Raw genomic sequence first — 22,021 nt, forward strand, 5'->3', positions numbered from 1 at the left:
TGTCACTTGATACCATGCTAAATCCCACAGATATAATAGAGAAGACTGCACACAGTAATTAAAATATGATTCACCATTCTTGATTTTAAAAGGAAAATGTCCTTATGCTACACAGTAAGGCACCTTACTGAACAATGACTTATCAAAGTGGACAGCAAGTTGGATCTATTAAAGTTTCTTTATATTTTCAGCCACACAAATACCACTCAGAATTCAAACAAGTTTCTTCCAAATGTTTTATTGGTTGGACATCCATTCCACAATGTGAACAAATATCTAGCATACATCACTATAATACCAGTGAGAGAAACAGACAGGCCAAGTACCAAGGCACTGTATGCTCTGAAAATAAGGAAGCAGGACATGAGGCAAGAAAGGGAAAACCCTCAATAATGCAGATATGACTCTGGGTTTGTTGAGGGCGCCTTTTGGGATATTGGTAGAAAGGGCAGTTGGTGCAAGGCAAAACAGGAGTTCTCAAAAGGAGTATTACAGGTATCGTGCAGTAATCATCCTATTATTGCTTCTTTCTCATCTTCGTACACCTCTGATGCTAAGCACAACTGCAGAATTGCTGCAGAACTGGTACAACTCCTGAGAAGAATTAGCTATGTGGCAACAGCAACTCCTCAGGGCTTAGCTTTGTTGGAATGGAATGAGAAGATGGAAAGAAGAGAAAGAGACTGAAACTGTCCTAAAATGAAAGTGCTCACAATTCTCAGAAAATGGGTGCTGAGAGTAAAAGGCAACCCACACTGCTCCAGACTTCAGAAAATATAGCAACAAATTCTTGTTTATTCAGTCAGCTGGATTCGATGCCTGCCAAATCCAAATCCTCATCAAGAAATAGTATGGCAGAACTACAGACCTATAGTCAGCAAGGAAGATCTGTCACAATCCCAATAGGAAATGAGCTCTGAAATGTCCGTCTATAGAGACATATTACTTAGAACTTCATTCATCTCCACTGGCCACATGTCTGCAAATCCTTCCCACATTTATCACACAAACTTTTCAATTGGCCTTCTCTATGTAGGGTTCCTAGATCTTTACACTTGGGTCACATACAGTCCATAGAATTCTCAGGCTGAAGAGCCATTGAAGAGGCCAACCCTTTCATATATGCACAGTTGGGTGGCAGGAAACCATCAGGCTCTGGGTCTACATTTTCAATATTGTCCATCTGGTCTCTAGGACTATCCCAATTGATGTGGAAACGGGTGACTCGGGGATTGGAGGCCAGGATATTCCTCTGCAGCTAGAAGTAAGAAGAAGAATAGTCAAAATTATATAGGTTTATAGTGGATTTAGTTTTCTAGGCAACAACCTCTCAAATCCTGCAACAATTCCAGAAATAGGGACAAAGGAGATTTTAAAAAGAATGCACTACTTTATAACAACAACAACAACAAATGAAACTGGTCATTTGAGTAATCCTTCCTGTTCTACTACATCAGGGTAATCCCTGTGTAAGGAACCTGCTCATATTTTACAGCTAGAAGAGAACTGGTTCAAGATATAGACATCAGTTTTAACCTAGGCTCCATCTTTGAGTACATAAAATGCTGACCTTACAAGATCTCTTGTGATGTCCCATCAATTCCAATTTGCTTTAAACATTTGGAAAATCCCTTTGTGAGAACATGAGTTCTTCCAAAGGACAACCACAGCAGTGCCTCTCAAGCTTATGGAGCTGAGAAGAAAGCTTGTTGTTGTGTGTGTTCAAGTCACTTCCGACTTATGATGACCCTAAGGAAAACTTATCACAGGGTTTTCATGACAACGTTTGTTCGGGGGGGGGGGGGGGTTACCATTGCCTTCCTCTGAGCCTGAGAGTATGACTTACCAAAGCTACCCAGTAGTTTTCCATGGCTGATTGGGGATTTGAATCCTGGTGTCCAGACTCATAGTCCAACGTTTAAATTACTACACCATGCTTGTTCTCATAGAAACATTATCAAATACATAAACTATACATTGAAATTTAGACTCTCTTTGTCTTGTCCTGGGGGCAGGTAATAAACCGAGGACGAACTGAAATCACCATATGGCTTCCTTGATTGGGAAATGGAAGATCAGAATTTCTGCTAACATCTTTCTTATACCCACATACTGTTTTCTAGTACTGTCTGGTGCTGAATCTCAAGGGTAGGATCCTGCTTTTTGATATCTTGCATGTATTTTCTAAACTCTGAAATAGGGTTTGTCACGAGCAGAGGGTCTGCAGTCTAATTTCAGCTCTGCCATATCCTCAGCAGGCCACAGCATTGCTCTCAGTGGTAATCAGAAGTGATATTCTAGATGATCAGAAGTCACTTCTATTTACTTTTAGGCTGTATTTTTAGCACCAGGGGAATAGCCTTTAACTCTCAAACCATGCCTCCCATAGATTATTTCCAAATAATTGGTTTTGGGGTCTGGGCAGTAAAGGGATGCATGAGACCTTCTATGGTCCACTTTGCTCTAAAATGACGGAAATGGTTCACTACATACTGAGTCACACATAGCAGTAAAGAAAGTAGGGTAGGAAAGGATACCTTCAAGACTGATTTATTTTAGAATAAGATTTTGTGGGTTACAGTTCAAATTCTCAGAAGCACCGATGGAGTACAACTCAAAGAGTAACCCAACTATTTCTCTGAAATTAGATAGTTTTTCGCTAAACATAAAAAGCAGGTAAACCACCTCTTCACTTTCAACCACGCTATGCCTATAAACTGGATTCCAGTCTCTTTCAAAGGGAGGATGGACCCCACTTTCTATGGAAGTATTTCTTTATATTTTAAAAAATCACAGACCTGTCTTACACCCTTGCCCTGTTTTGAACCATTTACTACACTAGATCTATGATGATTTTAAATGCTTGACTTGCCTCCTTATGACCTACATCCCTCCACTCCATATTCCTCCAACTTGTGAGAACAATAAAAGATGGAATCAAGGCTGACAATCTCTCCAATATCTTTCAAGAATCCCAAGGAAGATGCTATATATACACTATTGTTTCCCAACAGACTGAGCCTCAAGTAGTCCCACAAAGACACACAGGCCCACTCCTACCACCAGGCTGGATGCCTCAGTTCTCTCACCATTCCATGGAGTTATGCCAGCATAGTGTTACATTATACTAGCTCTCAATAGGATCTCAGCCTAGGACTCCAGAAAAAACACACCGGCCCTGCTCTTATCATACCAGTAACTCACCTGGGAAAAGTCTGGCTTGATGGGTGGGTTCTCTCTTAGCTCAGGATCCATGTATTCATTGTTAACATAATATCCAATACGGATGAATTCCTGTCCTAGGTAAGTGCAAGTGATAAGTATCACTGTAACTCCCACAGCATCACTCTCAGGGATCAAATCAGGCTTGGGGGCATTGGCCTGAGGAGGAAAAGGACAGAAGAACAAAATTAATGACGTTTGTATCATGACCCATTCCCTAAAATACTAAAGTTGTGTTTTTCTATTTGATTCTCATCTATTTCATGATACGTATTAAGTAAAACTGAATAACTATCACTCCTAGGATTCTATAGACTGAACAGGAATTTAAACAGGTTTTGTAGCCCAAGCGTAATCTATTCACTACACTGCACTGCTCTTTAGAATATAACAGCATATAGGAAACAGCTTTATAACAAGTTAGAACATTTTCCATTTAGCTGAGTATTACTGACATCAACTGGCAGTAGTTCTCCACAGTTTCAGACAGGGCTTTTCCAGTTTAACTTGGGCCTGATCTAGACCGGTGCTTTGCATCGGCCTGGCCACGTACTAGGGTTACATGGGGGCGGAGCATCTGCACGCCCTGCAACCCTAGTATGTGGCATCGTCGTCATCATGGCGGCCTCCCATCTACACGGGGGGTCGCCATGATTACGTCACACACGTGCTGCATCCAAATGGCGCAGCATGTGCGTGACGTCTATGTGCCACCCCAAGACACTTATGGCGGCCTGGGTGCAGCGCAGGAAGGAGCTCTGAAATGAAGCTCCTTTTGGGAGCCGCCCCATTCCCGCAGCAACCAAATGGCTGCAGGAACGATGCCAGGGAGAAAGGGGCTGGGTGGCCCCTTTCTCTAATGGCTTTGGCTCCCGGGGTGTCCAGGGGCATGAAGCTCCAAGGACACCCCTTTTCCGCATCATGGAGAAGTGACATTTTTCGGCTTCTCTGTGGTCTGGAAAAACTCCGACTTGCTGGTAAGGCTGCCCTGCCCCCAACCCAGAGATAAAAGGGGCAGTCTGTATCGCGCCTTGGAGATGCCAGGAACTGAATTGGGACCTTCAGCATGCAATGTATCTTTTCTTCCATTGAGCTATACAGAACTTGAGACGGGCTTATGTTGGAGAAACAAAGTCATATATGGCAAGACAACGAATATCAACAAGTTTTTATTTGTTTCATAGTTATGTCATAACACAGACACACAGAGAAATACATGCAGCCTAAGAAAACTATGCTAAAAGATAGACAAATACCCTCATTTCAGCCCAGCATGAAAGTAAGTTTTTGATACAGAAGAACTCAATTAGCAGATTTAAAGAAAAATATAGGTGAGGTTGATCATAAATGGCAGGCAAGTTAAGCAAAAGTGTGGAAAAACCAGTGAACTGAGCTACATTTCTGTGGGAGAAATAATTGAAATAACAATAGGTGATCTTCTGTAAGACTATTGATTACAGCAAGAGTAGAGCAATCAGTTTGGGATGGTAGTCCTAACATCACTAATTTTCTTGAAGAGCCAGGAAGACAATATCACTCCCCCTTCACCTTTCCTACAACGCAAAGGGATTGGCAGTACATAATAAAGAGGATGTATACGTGTACTGTATGTTATTACAAAACAAAACTGAACAAAAATGAAAGAGAATGCTTCAGGATACAAATACAGTAGAAGCTTAGACAGGATAAAATACTTCAAAGGCACAAGATCCCATCTAATCTAGGTAGCTAAGCAGGGTCAGCATTGGCTAGGACTTGGATGGGAGAACCCCAATAAATACCAAGTGCTGCAAGCTATGTTTTAGAGGAAGGAATTGGCAAAAACACCTGAGTATTCCTTGCCTAAGAAAACTCTATGAAATTCATGGAGTTGCCATAAATTGACAGTGACTTGATGGCAGATAAACACATAGATGTTAAAATAATTGTGGAAAACTTGTTGGTTTCCATATGTTCTTGGATTCCAAATGCCACTATCCCCGACTACTGGCCACACAGGCTTAGTCTTTTCATTTAATCTCCTCTGTCTTCCTACCTTCCACTCTTCCTGGCTTTCCTCCCTCTTCTCCAAATTATAGTTTTGGAGTTACAAAAGTTAGTTAGAACTTACTTCAAACAAAAACATATGTCTCCCAGCTGGAACGGGTCCCACCAGCACGGAGTCAAGAACTTGGTCATATTCCTCACTCTCTGCAGAACCCACATAGATGATCTTCCATTCCAAGTCTGAAAGATGAAGATGGTATACGTGCAGTAAGCAGAACTGTAGGTAACATAGTCCTAGATATCTGAAGGAAACATATTCATTCCCATCCTAATAAAAGAAGTCAATATTCTAAGGCAAAAAACTAAGTTACTATCAGTGTTTGGGGAACTGTATTCTGTATATCTATGTTTAAAGAATGTTCAAGAGCAAGGCTGAAGATGTGAGTAAGCAACTGTCAGCAACTTTCATTCCCAATGAAGAGGAGCTCCCTTTGAAGAACAGCTCTTTCTCAGTTCTGTCCCTTAAAAAAAACAAAACAGATCTGATTAATCAAGGATTCAATTTTATTTAAGGGAAGATATGCATTTATGTCTCCCACCCTGACAGACCATAATCTGGAAAGAATGGGAGCCCAGAGCACTTACATTCTAATTGAATGAAGCTAACAAATTTGATAGAAATTTTGACTTCTAGGCCTTAGTTTGTCATGTACAGCCTCCTGTAAGGTAAACAACCATTCCCCAATCTCTTGCCATCATAGGGAGCAAAATACATCATGTAGCATTCACAGTATCAGCTTGTTCGTTGGAAGATTTTTCCTAGGACCAGGATGCACTAACAGAAGAGATGCAAGTATTTTTTGAAGAACTGAAACGTGGTCTTGGATTCCAAATGCCATTATTTTAGTTAATTTATTATGAAAAAGTTTGTTGCCTTAAGGCTTTTTAGTTAATTTTTCAGTTCTTGTCACATTGTTTTTCACATCCAGTGCATATACATTGTATATTCACATATAATAGCATTATAACAACAAAGTATTCAGAATTCACTCTATGCATCTGACGAAGTAAACCAAGGCTGCATCTGCACTCAGAAATAATGCAGTTTGACACCATTTTAATTGCCATGGCTCAATGCTATGGAATCCTGGGATCTGTAGTTTGTTTGTTTGGCACCAAAGCTCCCCAACAGAGGCAAAATATTTCACAAAACCACAAATCTCAGAATTTGTGGCATGGCAATTAAAGTGGTGACAAACCGAAATTATTTCTGCAGCACAGATTAGCCCCAAGTCTATCAAAGCTTATGCTAGAACTTCTTTCACACAGTTAGTCTCAAAGATTCTACAAGATCCCTTTGCATACTACCAACTAAGTATATAATAAGCAGTTTTATCAAATTTCTATGGCACAAACCACCAACCCCCCTGTCAGATAATCAGTCAAATCAATTTCTCTGCAAGGTGTTTCTCAATATTCTCTTTGGCCTTTTGAATAATTTCTTCTGTTATATCAAATATTAAATCTACCGTGTGCTCCCTCTCTTTGGATCCTGGTCTATCATGGTAGAAGGCAGAAATGCATTTCTTTCCCTAAACAAAGTTGGATCTTGATTCACCAGTTCCAGTCCTGGTCTTCTAATTTCTCCTAGAGTTATGGAAGAAGGAAAGTCCCCTTCAATAGATGTAAGACTTGCAGAGTAGTTGAGTTAATATGCAAGTCCTCTCACTCAATTTCATGAAGATCCATTTTCTTTAGGGGAGCTGACCTGAGCAGAGCTGTCTATGAACTCACTGTAGAAGCTAGCTGAACTCTAATTGACCCACTCCCAGCAAATCACTAAGTCCCCTTCCCTTTAATCCTTAGAACAATTTGGTAGCTTTTAAAAAGTGTGCTTCCACTTTAAAAATGTAGGCAAACATCAATTAAGTATAATGTGAGGTTTTTAGATTTTTAAAGAAGTTCAGGCATGTTGCCTGGAGTATGGGGGAGGAGCAATGCTGACAGCTAACCCAGAGTTCAGCTAGAACAAGTATACATCTATCATGCAAATTACAAAGCCGGGAGGAAGCCTAGCTCTCAACAGGGGTAAAGAATCTGCTGCAGCTTCTCTTTAAATATTATGCCTGTCTTCAGCCTTTATGGATCATCTCATTAGGCAACAGTCAGGAAACATTGTGAGCAATCTGCTATGATAAACCACTGGTGCAGCTATGAAGGTTAACAGCTCTCTCATGTGGTACTGCTAGTTGTAAGAACTTATATCCAAACATCAGGAGTCACAAGTAGAAAAATGAAGTGTCTCATATTTTTGCATCAAATGAAAGGAACTCTGGAGAAAAGGAACAACAAATCACAGGGATCTGCATGGAATCTCAGCTTTAGAACAGATCTTTACTCTCAAGAATGTTTGTAGACCTGATGAGGGCAAATGTTGTTCCCATTTTCAAATGAGGAAAAAAGAGGACATAAACAAATACTGCCCAATCAGTCTGACATCACCATCAGGAATGATTTTAGAGCAGATCATTAAACAGACTGACTGTAAGCATTTACAAAGGAATGTCACAAACACTAAAAGTCAGCATGGGTTTCTCAAAAACAAGTCATGCCAGACTAATCTGATCTCTGTTTTTGATAGTTACCAAATTGATAGACAAAGGAAATGCTATGGATGTAGCATATCTTAATTTCAGTAAGGTCTTCAACAAGCTCCCCCATGATATTCTCACAAACAAGCTAGCAATGACTGTTAGATGGCTCTCTAATTGGCTGACAGACTGAACCGGAAGGGTTTTCAACGACGACTCCTCTCCATCCTGGAGAGTAGTGACCAGTGGGGTGCCATAGGATGATAAAATAGAGGTCATACTTACGAAATTTACAAATGACACCAAATGAAAGACAGCTAATACCCCAGAGAACAGGATCAAAATTCAAAATGACCTTAATAGATTAGAAAGCTGGGCCAAAACTAACAAAATGAATTTCAACAGGGAGAAATGTAAGGTACTACACCTAAGCAGGATGGGGGACACCTGGCTTAATAATAATACACGTGAAAGGGAACTAGGAGTCTTAATAATTAACCATGAGTTATACAGCAGCTTAAAGAGCCAATGCATCTAGGCTGTATCAACAAAGGTAGTGTCTAGATTGAGAGAAATACAGTGCATCCGTCATATGCAGCTTTCAGCAAGAGGCAATGGTGCGTGTGCACAAGCCCCATTGTTTTCAATGGGGCTCCACCATATGCAATATTTCCCTTACATGGGGGTGGTCCTGAACGGATCCCCTGCGTAAGGGAAGGGTGCACTGTAATAGTGTGCAGTTCTGGGCATTACAATTAAAAAGGATGTTGACAAGCTGGAACATGCTCAGAGGAGGAGGATTAATATAGTGAAAGGTCTGGAAACCATGCCCTACGAACAAAGGCTTAGGGAGCTGGGTATGTTTAGCCTGGAGAAGAGAAGGTAAAGAGGTAATATGATAGCCCTGTTTAAATATTTGAAAGGATGACATACTAAAAATGCAGCAAGTTTGTTTTCTGAACCTCGAGAATAGGACTCAGAGCAATGGATTCAAAGTACAGGAAAAGAGATTCCACCTCAACATTAGGAGGAGCTTCCAGACAGTAATAGCTGTTAGACAGTGGAACACACACCTGTGGAGTGTGGTGGAGTCTCTTTCTTTGGAGGTTTTTTAAAGAGGCTGGATGGTCATCTGTCAGGGGTGCTTTGTGAATTCCTGCATGGCAGGGGTTTGGACTGGATGGCCCTTGTGGTTTCATCGAACTCTATGATTCCAAATATACATTTTGCAGATGCAAGACTAAAATGTTTAATCGTATTAATGAAAGCTGTGATTTCCAGTATAGTGATCTGTACCAAACTGCATAATTGTGTATATGACTGTGGCATCAAAGAATACCATCTGCAGTGTGAAGCAGGTATTGAAAAGCATCCTCACTTTTCTTCTGTGACAGAGTTTTCCTTTTCTTATGCAGTTTTTCACGCTTGTACATGAAGAGGAAGCTTTCTGCATAAGTACTTTATTTTAAAAGCCTGTCCCACAATTTTTTGTCTCTCAAGTGGACCACAGTTTAGCAAGCTCTTAATTTGCATATGTGCATGGGCAAGTACTATCAAATTCTGTAGGCCACTACATTATTAAAAAAGAAAGAAAGAAAAAGAAACACCAAATCTTGAAAACTGCAGACTTTTTTCCCTATTTCATTTCTTCTGACCTCACTGACTACATTCCATCCCAAAGCAAAGGTATATTAGGGCGCACATTTCATCTATCTGATGAAGTGGCCAGTGTTCATGAAAATCCCATGCAACAAGTGTGTTAGTCTTTAAAGAGCCTCAGAGGAAGGCAGTGGCAAACCCCCTCTGAACAAATATCCCCCCCCAAAAGAAAAAAAAAGTGATAGGTTTGCCTTTCGTTGCTAGCTACTTTTGGGTAAATCTCAACTCATGGTGGTCCTCTGAATGTGACGTCTCCAAGTCCCCTATACTCTACCTCCCTGTTCAGGTCCTGCAGGCCCAGGCCCATGCTCTCCATGACAGAGTCTGTCCATCAGGCATGTGGTCTTCCTTTCTACTTCCCTCCACCTTCCTCAGCATCATTTTTTCGAATGAGTCGTGCCTTTGCATTATGTGGCTGAAGCATGACGGCCTCAGTTTAGTCAACTTGGCTTCCAGGGAGAGTTCTGGCTTCATCTGTTCCAAGGACCTATTTGTTTGTCCTTTCGGCTGTCCATGCAATCCCCAGTATTCTTCTCTGGCATCACATCTAATGAATTGATTTTCTTCCTAACTGTTTTCTTCTGTTCAGCTCTCAGTCATATATGGTAATAAGGAATACAATGAGTGAACACGTCTAACTTTAGTGTTCAGCTGCATATTTTTACTCTTTAGGATTTTGTCTAGTTCTTTCATAGTCGCCCTTCCCATTCCTAATCTTCTTCTGATTTCTTGTCTGCATTCTCCATTCTGATCAATGCTTGATCCAAGGTATGGGAAAATCTTTAAATATTTTGATTTCCTTTTTATCTAGGTTTAATTTATGTAAATTCTCTATGGTCATTATTTTTGTTTTCTTTAAGTTAAAATAATAAATTTTTTTACATTATGGAATGGCCTGCCGGACAAGATCCATCAAATTACCAATCTAGAGAGCTTTAAAAAAGCCATTAAGACAGATCTCTTCTGGCAGGCCTTCCTGGAATAAAATACTCAGCCATGAAAAAGACTTCCCATCTAGTGAACTCTGCCCATAATGATTATTATTTGGATTAGCTGGTTTTTAATATGTAGTTTTTAATCTTATACTGTTTAATCTTGTTTTAAGGGGGGCACTATATATATATGGATGTATTTTAACTTGTATGCCGCTTTGATTGCCTGAGAAAAAGCGGGATAGGAATAAAAATTTTATTATTTATTATTATTATTACATTAGGCCTGAATTTGCACTTTCTTCAGTGATTGTGCCAAATCTGTGACACTTTCTGCTAGTAGTATGGTGTCATCTGCATATCTTAGGTTGTTGATATTCCTTCCTCCTATCTCCACTCTTCCTTTTTCTGTGTCCAAGCCTGCTCTTCATATGGTATTTTCTGCATACAAGTTGAACAGATAGTGTGAAAGGATGAAGCCTTGCCTGGCCCCTTTGCCAATTGGGAACCATTCTGTTTCTCCGTGTTCTGTACTTACAGTAGCCTCTTGTCCTAAATACAGATTCCTCATCAGGACTATCAGATGTAGTGGCACTCCCATTTCTTTGCCTTAGGGTTGCAAAAATTGGTAATGACTTGAAGGCACACAAGGGCTCCTAACAGGTTTTCTGCAATAGATGAACACTGCTATCCCTCTAGAAATAGCTAGAGTGGAAGTTACTAGATCTGCAGTTAGTAGTCAAATATTTTAAACATTGTAACAATCCTCACAGTTTGAAGGAACATATATGATCAGTTCTGAAGTACAGCCTTCCAACAATTATGTTGCTCTATAGCCAGAAATGCCCAGTGATGTGATGTGTCATTGACTTGATCAATTTCCCAGGACAGCATAATATTTAACCAACTAGCTACATCTGCAGAGTTTACCAAGACCAGTTAACACTTGCCTCTTTTACTGGATAGGAAAATTCCCTCTTGCTATAGGAATAGATAACACAGCTACTAAGGAGAGAAAGACATTCAAAATGTTGTTTGCAATGAGACAGTATGGCCAGGAGCAGTGCAAGTGTTTTACAACAGTATTACTCAACGTGGTGATCTATGGACCAGTGCCAGTCCCCAGCCATTTGTTGCCAGTCCCTGGTGAGTTTCCAGGGAAAAAAAGAAACTGTAGGCAACGGGCACAAATATGGTACAATTCCCTGGCACATTCGGGGGGGGGGGGACTGCCAGTCTTGAAGGCACACAAGGCAATGGGCACAAATATGGTACAATTCCCTGGCACATTCGCAGGGAAAAACTGCCTGTCACCCACATCAGACAAGCGTAGTGGTTAAATGCCTGTACTGCAGCCACTCACTCACAAACTGCAAGGTTGCGAGTTCAGTACCAGCCAAAGACTCAAGCTCAACTCAGGCTTGCATCCTTCTGAGGTGGCTAAAATGAGTGCCCAGCTTATTGGGGGCAGTAGCTTACACATTGTAAACTGCTTAGGGAGTGCTTAGTGCACTGATAAGCAGTATAGAAATGTATTTGCTATTGCTACAGGGAGACTACATCCTTCTTTCGATAGAACTGCTGGCTTTGAGGTCACAAATTCCATCTTAATGGTTCTCTTCTCCTTTGTTTCCCTCCTCTCAACTATCTTGTCAGTTAGACGAAAGAGTGAGAATGAACCCCACCACCTTCTCTTCAGCCTTAGTCTTATGGAAGCTGCTGCATATTCCAGTGGGCCCTTTTTATCAGCTAGGGTTTGGTACCAGGAAAAAACCCAACTCCACGGATAACAAAATCTGCGGATGCTCAAGTCCCATTAAATACAATGGTGCAGTAAAATAGAGTCCCTTATATAAAATGGCATAATTAAGGTTTGCTTTTGTGAATTTATATATCTTAGGAATATTTTCCAAGCCCTGGATCCTTGAATCTGTGGATATGGAGGGCAGACTGTATTCCACACCAGCTCCATACGAAGATGTGTGGAACCTGCAGGATGGTTCTGGTGTGCGAGTGTAAGTTTAATGGTGTCCCAATGAATGACTTAGGGATTTTTTAGGCAAGGAATACTCAAGGGCTGTTGACCACTGCCTTTCTCCAAAATACAGCCGGCAGCACCTGGTGTTTTCTGTTGTTCCCCATCCAAGGGCTGATCCTGTTTAGCCTCCAAGAACAGGTGGGATCTTGTGCCCGTAGACAGCACAGCTGAATGTTATGGGCCCCCAACTTACCATGAAGAAAAGGCCTGTCAGGAGAGAAAGCCCACTCATGGACCCTTCCTCCCAGCTCCTTTTGTTGCTGTGTGCCTTTCTTTCTGATTTATGGGGACTGAAGATGAACTTATCATGGTGTTTTCTTGGCAAGTTTATTCGGAAGGGGTTTGCCTTTGCCTCCGAGGCTGAGAAACTGTGAACCGCCCAAGGTCCCCCAATGGGTTTCCACGGCAGAGCTAGGAATCGAACTGATCTGTAGCGTGTTTTAGACTCTGTTCTTGTTGCTGTGTGCCTTTAAGGCGTTTAGGTGACTCTACGCTCCAAAGCACACTGCAGAAACAACTCAGTTTGAGACTGCTTTAACCATCCTGGCTCAATGCTAGGGAATCCTGGGAAGCCACAGTTTTGTGAGACACCGCGCCTTTCCTTTCAGAGGAGTTTATCACACGGGAGGAATCTCTCTTAATTTCGAATGAAAAGAAAGTGGGGCCAGAATGCATTCACGTGAATTCGCTAGTTCAGTGAATTTACATGAATTCGAATTGCGTTCGAACTGACTTCCCACTGCCCCAAAATAGCTTGCCATTGCTCAAAATTGCATGTGGTAGTCTATCACGCAATAACGTGAAAACCCATGATTGCGTTCGGATTGCCATTGGATTATTCTTCCAATCTCCCTGGTCTGGTAACGTCCATCCAGAGAGAAAACTCTGGTGCCACAATAAGCTACAGGTCCCAGGATTCCCTAGCACCGAACCAGGACAGTTAAAGCGGTCTCAAACTGGGTTGTCTCTGCAGTGTGTTTTGGACCTATCATGGGCTGCATCCTCACTGGAGAGATAACCCAGTTTGGCACCGCTTTAACTGCTCTGGCTCAAGGCTATGGAATTCTGGGAGTTGGAGTTTGTTGTGGGGCCCAGAGAGGAGTCGCTCTGGGCCCACAACAAACTCCAACTCCCAGAATTCCATAGCCTTGAGCCAGACAAACAGTTAAAGTAATGCCAACCCGGGTTATCTCTCCAGTGAGGATGCAGCCCTGGTGTTTCCTTGGCAAGGCTTGGTCGGAAGGGCTTTGCCACTGCCGTCCTCTGAGGCTGAGAGAGCGTGAGTAGACCCAGGACACTCTGATGGATCGGATCCCTGGTCTCCAGAGCCGTAGGTCCAGCCACTGGAGCCCCCCGGCGCTTCCCCTCCTTCCTTCCCGCCCCATATCCACAGGGAGGCGGAGATGAGTTCGAGTCGTGCGGCGTGTGTATACGTCTATTCTCCAGACTCACCGTGAGGCAGCGCCTCTCCGCACTCGAACTGCACTTGGAAGCGGAGCGGGTGGCCGAAGGGGCTGGGGTTCTCCAGCAACGAGACTCCCAAGACCGACACCCGCGCCATGGCAGCCCCTTCCCTCCTTTCCCTTCCTCGCCTCTTCTCTTACTGGCGCGCCAACCGCCCTCCGCCCCCGCGCGCCACCGGCTCCATGACAGACCCGTGCCGCAGCCAATCCCACCGAGGCATCGCCGCCTCCGCCAATCCCCTTCCTTCGCGCCTCTGCGGTTCACGCCCACTTCGGCTCCAGCCAATCCGCCGCTCGCGTTTGGTCCCTGGCGGGAGCTGAACCTAAACAATCGACGTTCTACGACTCCGCCCCTCCTCCGTCTCCCACCCCGACCCCCGCGCGCCAGCCCAACAGCCAATCAGCGCGCGCGGCTGCAGCCTGGGTTCCGCGCGCCCGAAGGAAAGGCAGCCAATGGGAGTCGTCCTGATAGGAATTGCAAGGGATGGCTTGGGACTGGGAGCCCCCCGGCCCTCAGTCTTTCCCTCAGTGTGGAGCGGGGAGGAGACCCTGACCCTTTCCGGCTTATGGCGACCCCATCAAGGGGTTTTGTTTTGGTTTTTTGTCTAGGGGAGGCTTTGCCATTGCCTTCCCCTGAGGAGGCTGAGACAGTGCGACTTGCCTAAGGCCACCCAGTGGGTTTCCATGGCTCAGCAGGGACTCGAACCCTGCTCTCCAGGGTCATAGTCCAACGCTGTGCCAGGCTGGTGTATGTTTGTTTCTGCCCATGACTAGTAAAAAGGGAGCAAAATAGGACAGATCATGAAACACAGCACATTAAAATACTCAATATTAAATGCAGAGTTAAAAGAAAGGTTAAATACTGTATAGAACATTTGGCATTACAAGGATTTAAAAACCAGGACAAAATTATAATGCCTTTAATAATAAGACAGCATCCTACGCCCACAAGGTATTACTGCCACGCAAAAACTGAGCCCCTGCATCTACAGAAGGAGCCAGTGTGGTGTCCTGGTTTGAGCATTATTACTATTACTATTATATTTATATCCCACCCTTCTCCCAAGACTGGGACTCAGGGCAGCTTGCAACATTAAATACTGTTAAAAACATACAAAAACAATACAGTGCACCCTTCTTTTATGCGGGGGATCCATTCCGCCCCCCCCCCCCATGTAAAAGAAAAAAGTGCGTATGCTCGAGCCCCATTCCATGTAATGGGGCTTGTGCTCACGGTGGTGTGGAGTGGCAGCAGCACGCATGTGCCATGGGTGTACATGCCTTCGTTTCTTCCGGTGCACACTGCCACTTCTTCCGGCGCTATGATGCGGGTGCATTGTACATTAAAATAGGATTAAATTACTACAATAATTAAAACAAATTCAGTGCTAAAATATCAAATACTTTAAAAAAGATAAAAATGCTTAAATTACATTAAGAGTACTGGGCTAGGACTCTGGAAGCCCATGCTTGGAATCCCTGCTCAGCCATGGATACCCACTGGATGGCCTTGGATGAGTCACTCAGTGGAAAGCAGTGACAAACACTGGGTGCATCTACATTAGAAATAATGCAGTTTGACACCACTTTAAGTGCTGTAGCCCCATCCTATGGAATCCCAGGGTCTGTAGTTTTACAAGGTCTTTAGCCTTCTCTGCCAAATATTCCTACAGATTCCCAGGGGTCTGTAGGATGGAGCAACAGCAGTTAAAGTGGTGTCAAACTGCATTGTTTCTACAGTGCTGATGCTCCCTCTGAACAAATCTTGCCAAGAAGCCCCTATGATAGGTTTTCTTAGGGTCACTGTAAGTCAAAACAACTAGAAGGCACACAATAATAATGTAGATGCTATCACAGAATTATGGAAAGAGGGCTGGTCCCATCATCAGGTAAAACCAGGGGTTTCCAACCTTTTTTACTCTTATTTCTATGGCAGAGCTCCTAAGAGGCCTACCCTGTGTCTTACAAGTTAATGGTGTTTAGGAGAGAGAGAGAGAGTGTGTGTATGAATATATTCTTATTCTTTAATTTCATTCAATTTTTATTTCTTTCATTTTTCTAGAGCAGCCACGGAGCACCTGGGAAGTGCATGTGAATCCTCAAGGGCTCATTGGAGCATAGGTTGGGAACCACTGGGTAAAAAAATGCCTCCACAGTCTCTTACTCAGTGGCATCACTGGGGTGGTGGTGCAGATCACACCAGGTGACACCCTAATGGGGCATGTGTGACACCACTGCTCCCCAGACATCTGCCTTTTGGCAGAAATGGGCTGTGGTGTTTGCTTGTGTCTCTTTAAGATGCAGAAGAAATAGTGTGAGTAGGGTGAGACTTAGGAGGAGAAAAAAGGAGATACACCAGGTTTTTTTAAATTAAATTTTCCTTTTTTAAATTTAAAAATCATATTACCAAAATTAAACTCCAAACACATGAAACTGTGTATATGTAAGGCTCTGCATATGATATTGTTATTTAAAGGTATAATTTTAATTTTATCAGTTGTTTATGTCACAACTATTACTATTACGATCACTAGACTCACTGGGACTCAGATCCTCTGCAGGGGCTCTTGGGGAATTTCCTGCTGCTTTGGCAGGTGATCTGTTGAAGCCCTAGTTGATCTCTGGAATAGGGAAATGGCCAGGGCGGTGGTTACGATTCCTCCAAAGCGTCCTCTCACACAAAGTGGAGCCAGACATGTACCCTGGTTTACCAGGGAGCTGATGGTGATGAAACAAGTAGGACAGAGACTAGAGTGACAATGGTGGAAGACTCAGAGTGAAACTGACTGAATACGGGCTCGAATCCACTGGAAAGCCTATGCTGTGGCAAAGGTGGCAGCAAAGAAACTATACTTTTCCACCACCATTGCATCTGCACAGTGTCATCCAGCAGAGCCGTATTGAGCTGGCAGGGGCTTCTTACATTCTGGCCCCCAAGAAGAAAACAAAGACCATTCCGCAATACACTTTGCAGACAAAATCACTCAGGTTCAAGGTTCACTCTGACTTGGATACTGTTGTTGTGACAGGTCCAGTGGATGTAATCATAGCACCTGCTTGTCCCATATTATTGGATAAGTTTCAATTTGTGCAGCCTGAGGATGTGGATAGCATCCTTGGAGAAGTGAGAGCCACCACGAGCATACTGGATCCTTGCCCTTCCTGGCTTCTGAAAGTGGCTAGATAGGGACTGGCTGGGTGGGTAATGGGAGTGGTGAATGCTTCACTGCAGCAAGGCAAATTTCCATCCTGTCTAAAGAAGGCTGTGGTGAAACCATTACTGAAAAAGACCTCCCTGGATCCCACCCTTCTAGATAACTATCAGAGTCTCTAACATTCCTTTCTTGGGCAAGTTTCTGGAGTAAGTGGTAGCCTTGCAGCTCCAGGGATTTCTAGATGAAATGGATTATCGAGATCCATTTCAGTCTGGCTTCAGACCTGGCTATGGCACAGAGACAGCTTTGGTCGCCTTGGTGGATGACCTCCGTAGGGACCTGGACAGGAGGAGTGTGTCCCTGTTGCTTCTGCTAGATCTGTCAGCAGCTTTCGATACCATCGTCCATAGTATCCTTCTAAGCCACCTTTCTTGGATGGGATTTGGGGGCATTGCTATGGTGGTGTTGGGGAACTCCTGTTTGGCTCCTTGGCCTGTGGGGTCCCTCAGGGTTCTGTTTGTTCCCCATGTTGTCATCCAGAGTTTTGGGGTGTGGTGTCATCAGTATGTGGATGACACCCAATTCTATCTCTCCTTTTCATCTGACTCCAAGGAAACCGTCTCTCTGCTGAACCAGTGTCTGCTGTCAGTAACGGACTGGATGAGGGCAAACAAATTGAAGCTTAATCCAGACAAGACAGAGGTGCTCCTAGTTGGTCGTAAGGCAGATCACGGAATTGGGGCTGTGCCTGAGCTGGATGGGGTTACACCCCCCCTGAAATCTCATACTCGCAGCTCGGGTGTGCTTCTGGGCTCAGCTCTTGAGTCTGGATGCTCAGGTTTCAACAGTGGCCTGGAGTGCATTTTCACAATTAAAACTAGTGTGCCAGCTGCTCCCATTCCTTGACATCAGACCTGGCTACAGTGACACATGCTTTGGTTACATCCCATTTGGACTACTGTAATGCACTGCACGTGGGGCTGCCTTTGGAAATTGTTTGGAAACTTCAGCGGATCCAAAATGCCGCAGTTAGAACGCTGACCAAAGCCAGTTATAGGGAGCGTATAACTCCTGTGTTGAAACGGTTTCACTGGCTACCTGTTCTGAGCACAATTCAAAGTGCTGGTCATGACCTATCAAGCCCTAGACGGCTTAGGTCCAGACTATTTGAGAGACTGTGGCGGGTTACAGACTGCCCATTTGGAGCGGGCTGTACCTGCCCCTTTCCCCGGTGTATCGGGGCCTCAGTGGCCAGAACGGCAGCCACTGAGGCCCCGATCCGCCACTTTTCAGGCTGCGGGGAAGCGGCAAAACGCCGCTTCCCCGCAGCCTGAAAAGGGGTGTCCCTGGGGCTTCAAGCCCCAAGGACACCCCGCGGCGGCGGGGAGGGGGAGAAAGGGGCCGCTTGGCCCCTTTCTCCTTTGGTCCGCTAGGCGCAGCCGTGTGAAGGCTGCGCCCAGCGGACCAAACCAGGAAGGAGCTCCGAAACGGAGTTCCTTCCTGCTCCGCACTAAGGGCGCACTAAGCGCCCTGGCGCGGAGCGAGGACATCACTTCCGCGCCGCCCCATATAGAGGCGGCGTGGTCGTGACGTCCTCATGGCGGCAGCCGTGTGGAACGGCCACCGCCATTTTGTGCGTGCGGAGCGCGCACTAGGGTTAGGGGGGTGCGGAAGCACCCCCCGTTTCTAACCCTAGTGCGCGCTCTGCACGCACAAAACGGCCCGTTTGTAACGGGCCTGTATCTCCTCATACGAACCATGTAGAGCCCTAAGATCCTCAGGAGAAGGTTTTCTATTGGTCCCAGCATTATCCCAGACTTGTTTTGTGAGGACATGAGACAGAGCCTTCTCAGTGGCTGCTCCCCTTCCACGAGAGGCTAGGCTGGGTCCCCTCCTGCTGGCCTTTTGCCGGCAAATAAAGACATTTTTATCCCAGCAAGCTTTTTAAAATCATGCAGGCCTGGTTTTATTGGAGGCTGGGGGGCTGGTTTAGATTATTTTTAACATTGTATGTTTTAAATTTTGTATGATGTATTTAAAAAAAAACTTTTTACTGTTTTAATTGGATAATTTTAATTGTTTTTTAAAGTGATGTTTTAGTGTGTGTGTGTGTGTGTGTGTGTGTGTGTATTGTGAACTGCCTTGGGTCCCAACTTGGGAGAAAGGTGGGATAAAAATAAATAAATAAATACTTAAAATATGTTAAGTGATACAGTCCATCCTCGCCTTACGCAGGGGATCCGTTCCGGATCCCTCCGCGTAAGGCGAATTCCGCCTATGCTTGAGCCCCATTGGAAACAATGGGGCTCGGGCGCGACCGCGCGGCGGCGCAGGCACGCACAGGGCGCAACGGGTGCGCGCGCCCATTCAATTGAATGGGACGCACCGCCCCTTCCGCCCCGCGTGCGCGCTGCCGCTTGAGCGCGTATGCTCAAGGCCGCGTATGGCGCGCCTACGTATGGCGCGGGCGCACTGTATATGGGAATTACGATCTATGAGTAACATTAGTACAATGGGCCCTTGTTATCCACTGGGTTTGGTTCCAGGATCTCCCAGAAATACTAAAATCCATGGATGCTCAAGTCTCATGAAATGCAATGGTATAGTAAAATGGTGTCCCGTATATAAAATGGCAAAATAAAGAATTGCTATTTGGAATTTATACCGTTTTTGAATATTTTCAACCTGTGGATACTTGAATCCATGGATAAAAAAATCTGTGGATAAGGAGGGCCGACTGTACAAAAGACATTACTAAAGATTCTGTATGGTGTGGTATGGGAGGAGGTCAGTGGGAGGAGGTGACACCATGAATTACCACACTGGTGACCCTAGTGACACTACTGCCCATACTCTGATGTTTTGGTCTACACCTTTCACAGTCTCTTTTTTCCATACTGTCGAGCTAATGGGAGTTGTAGGCCAAAATATCCACAGACCCAAAGATTCTCCATCCTTGGTACAGAGTGAGGTATTACTTTGAGCAGGAGATGTTCAGGAAAAAGGCAGGATAGAGATAAAGACAAAGATGTTGGGGGTTATTAAAGGGAAACATTCAGGAGAGGCCTCAACCATAGCAGCTGTGAAGAGCTGAGTCTAGCTCTATATAAAATTGCTGTGGTGAGGAGCCCTTAACTCCCAATGCAATTGAATTTACTTTTCCTATTCTGTTAGTCGGGGAGGGAGGGAGAGGATAACAGTCTCTTTTTCACTGCCCAGCTGATGCTGGATGTCTGCAAATTAAAGCTTGTGATAAATGCCAAATCTCTAGAAACATGATCTTTCTATACACTGGAGCTCCCGGTCCAATTAAAACTTTGGTGGTCTCAGATGGGAGCTGCTGGTCCATGCAAACCTTTCCCAGGCTTTAAATAGGTCCTGATACCTGATCAGAAATGAGAACAGAAAACCCCTGTGGCCAGGGAGGATCTTTGCAGTTTAAGGTTCATCACTCTTATGGGAAAGCCAGGAGTTCAATCCAGAGGGATATAGTTCTGTTGTTCAGATTGTTTTTAAAAAAACACAGGCTTATTTTTAAAGAAATAAAAAACTAAACCCCACCTTTAAAACTACCATGGTTGTAGGCTATGGCCCACAGATGCATGGGAATGTCACAATTCTTATAGTTACCACTAATTGATTGAGGATATGCAGCAGGCCCTTGGTATCTGCTGGCTCCAGGACCCTCTGTGGATACCAAAATCGGTGGTTGCTCAAGTTCCATTTGTCGCGGCAATGAGACGCAGAGACAGGAATGGGGGTGCAAAACTTCTTAGCTGGCCAGGTCTTGGCCAGCCCCTTTTATTCACATCAGGGTTACATTAGGTTTACATTACAGTGGTACCCCGGGTTACGAAATTAATTCGTTCCGCCGCTGCTTTCGTAACCCGGAAACTTTCGCTAGCCGAAATGCCCATAGGCGCTAATAGCGAAAGCCGCGATTCCGTGTGAAATCGCGCCGAAAAGCACCAATTTTTTTTTCGTAACCCGAAATAACCTTCGTAACCCGGAAAAATGTTTTTAAATGGATTTTTTTCGTAACCCGGAAATTTCGTAAGGCGGCGCATTCGTATCCCGGGGTACCACTGTATCTCATAGTACATCAGAAGGCAATTTGCGGAATTAGGGACCAATGTGTACTCAGGAAAATCCTAATTAGCAAAGGGAGCAGGATGTGTACACTGTCTCAGCCGAATCAACATGGGCTTATCCAATTATGGATAAAGCATTGTCAACCAGAAGGCGAGTCATAATCCTACGGTCTGCCAGTAGGGTTATCACACCTCAGTCTTGGTAAACATTGCTATCCTGGGAGGGGGCACATCCCATGGGTCTCCCAGGGAATGCCACATCCATTAAATACAATGGCAAATTGAAATGTTGTCCCTTCTATAAAATGGCAAAAACAAGACTTGCATTTGGAATTTATAATATTTTTGAATATTTTAAAGCTGTGAATAGGTGAATCAGTGGATAAAAAATTCATGGATGCAGAAAGCTGGCTGTATTGTCTGTGATACTCTATATCAGTGATGGCGAACCTATGGCACGTGTGCCAGAGGTGGCACTCAGAGCTCTCTCTTTGGGCACATGTGCCATCGCCCCAGCACAGAGTTTGCCAGAGTTTGTTACTAGAAAGCCAGAGGGACATGGCACTTTGCAATAAAAAAGTGGGTTGCAGTTTGGGCACTTGGCCTCTAAAAGGTTCACCATCACTGCTCTATATAAATGTTGGTTGAATTTCAGGACTACAGTGGTACCCCGGGTTACGAAAGTAATTCGTTCCGCCGCCGCTTTCGTAACCCGGAAACTTTCGCTAGCCGAAAAGCCCATAGGCGCTAATAGCGAAAGCCGCGATTTCGTGTGAAATCGCACCGAAAAGCACCAAATTTTTTTTCGTAACCCGGAATAACCTTCGTAACCCGGAAACATTTAATTACATGGATTTTTTTCGTAACCCGGAAATTTCGTAAGG

At 44.2% G+C, this 22,021-nt stretch overlaps 1 protein-coding gene across 1 annotated transcript; it reads right to left on the reverse strand.

Annotated features, from left to right (window-relative positions):
• Window positions 1-235: 235 nt before the first annotated feature.
• LOC149322008 (histone chaperone asf1b-B-like) lies at window positions 236-14,104 on the reverse strand. The gene is made up of 4 exons (XM_089506611.1): window positions 13,881-14,104; window positions 5,333-5,448; window positions 3,205-3,381; window positions 236-1,258 (listed from the first exon to the last, which is right to left on the reverse strand). The coding sequence occupies exons 1-4, from the start codon at window positions 13,987-13,989 to the stop codon at window positions 1,061-1,063; spliced, it is 600 nt and encodes a 199-aa protein (XP_089362737.1). The 5' UTR covers window positions 13,990-14,104; the 3' UTR covers window positions 236-1,060.
• Window positions 14,105-22,021: the final 7,917 nt, after the last annotated feature.

The sequence above is a fragment of the Sceloporus occidentalis genome, unplaced genomic scaffold (assembly GCF_023333645.1).
Source record: "Sceloporus occidentalis isolate IW3139 unplaced genomic scaffold, rSceOcc1.0.p SCAF_1, whole genome shotgun sequence".
Lineage (NCBI taxonomy): Eukaryota > Metazoa > Chordata > Lepidosauria > Squamata > Phrynosomatidae > Sceloporus > Sceloporus occidentalis.

Excerpts from the sequence above, each read along its gene's own strand:
- LOC149322008 (XM_089506611.1), bottom strand. The coding sequence starts at position 13,989 with ATGGCGCGGGTGTCGGTCTTGGGAGTCTCGTTGCTGGAGAACCCCAGC. Across the intron at positions 5,449-13,880 it reads CGGAGAGGCGCTGCCTCACG|ACTTGGAATGGAAGATCATC; the intron begins GTGAGTCTGGAG and ends TTCATCTTTCAG. Across the intron at positions 1,259-3,204 it reads TCAAGCCAGACTTTTCCCAG|CTGCAGAGGAATATCCTGGC; the intron begins GTGAGTTACTGG and ends TCTTACTTCTAG.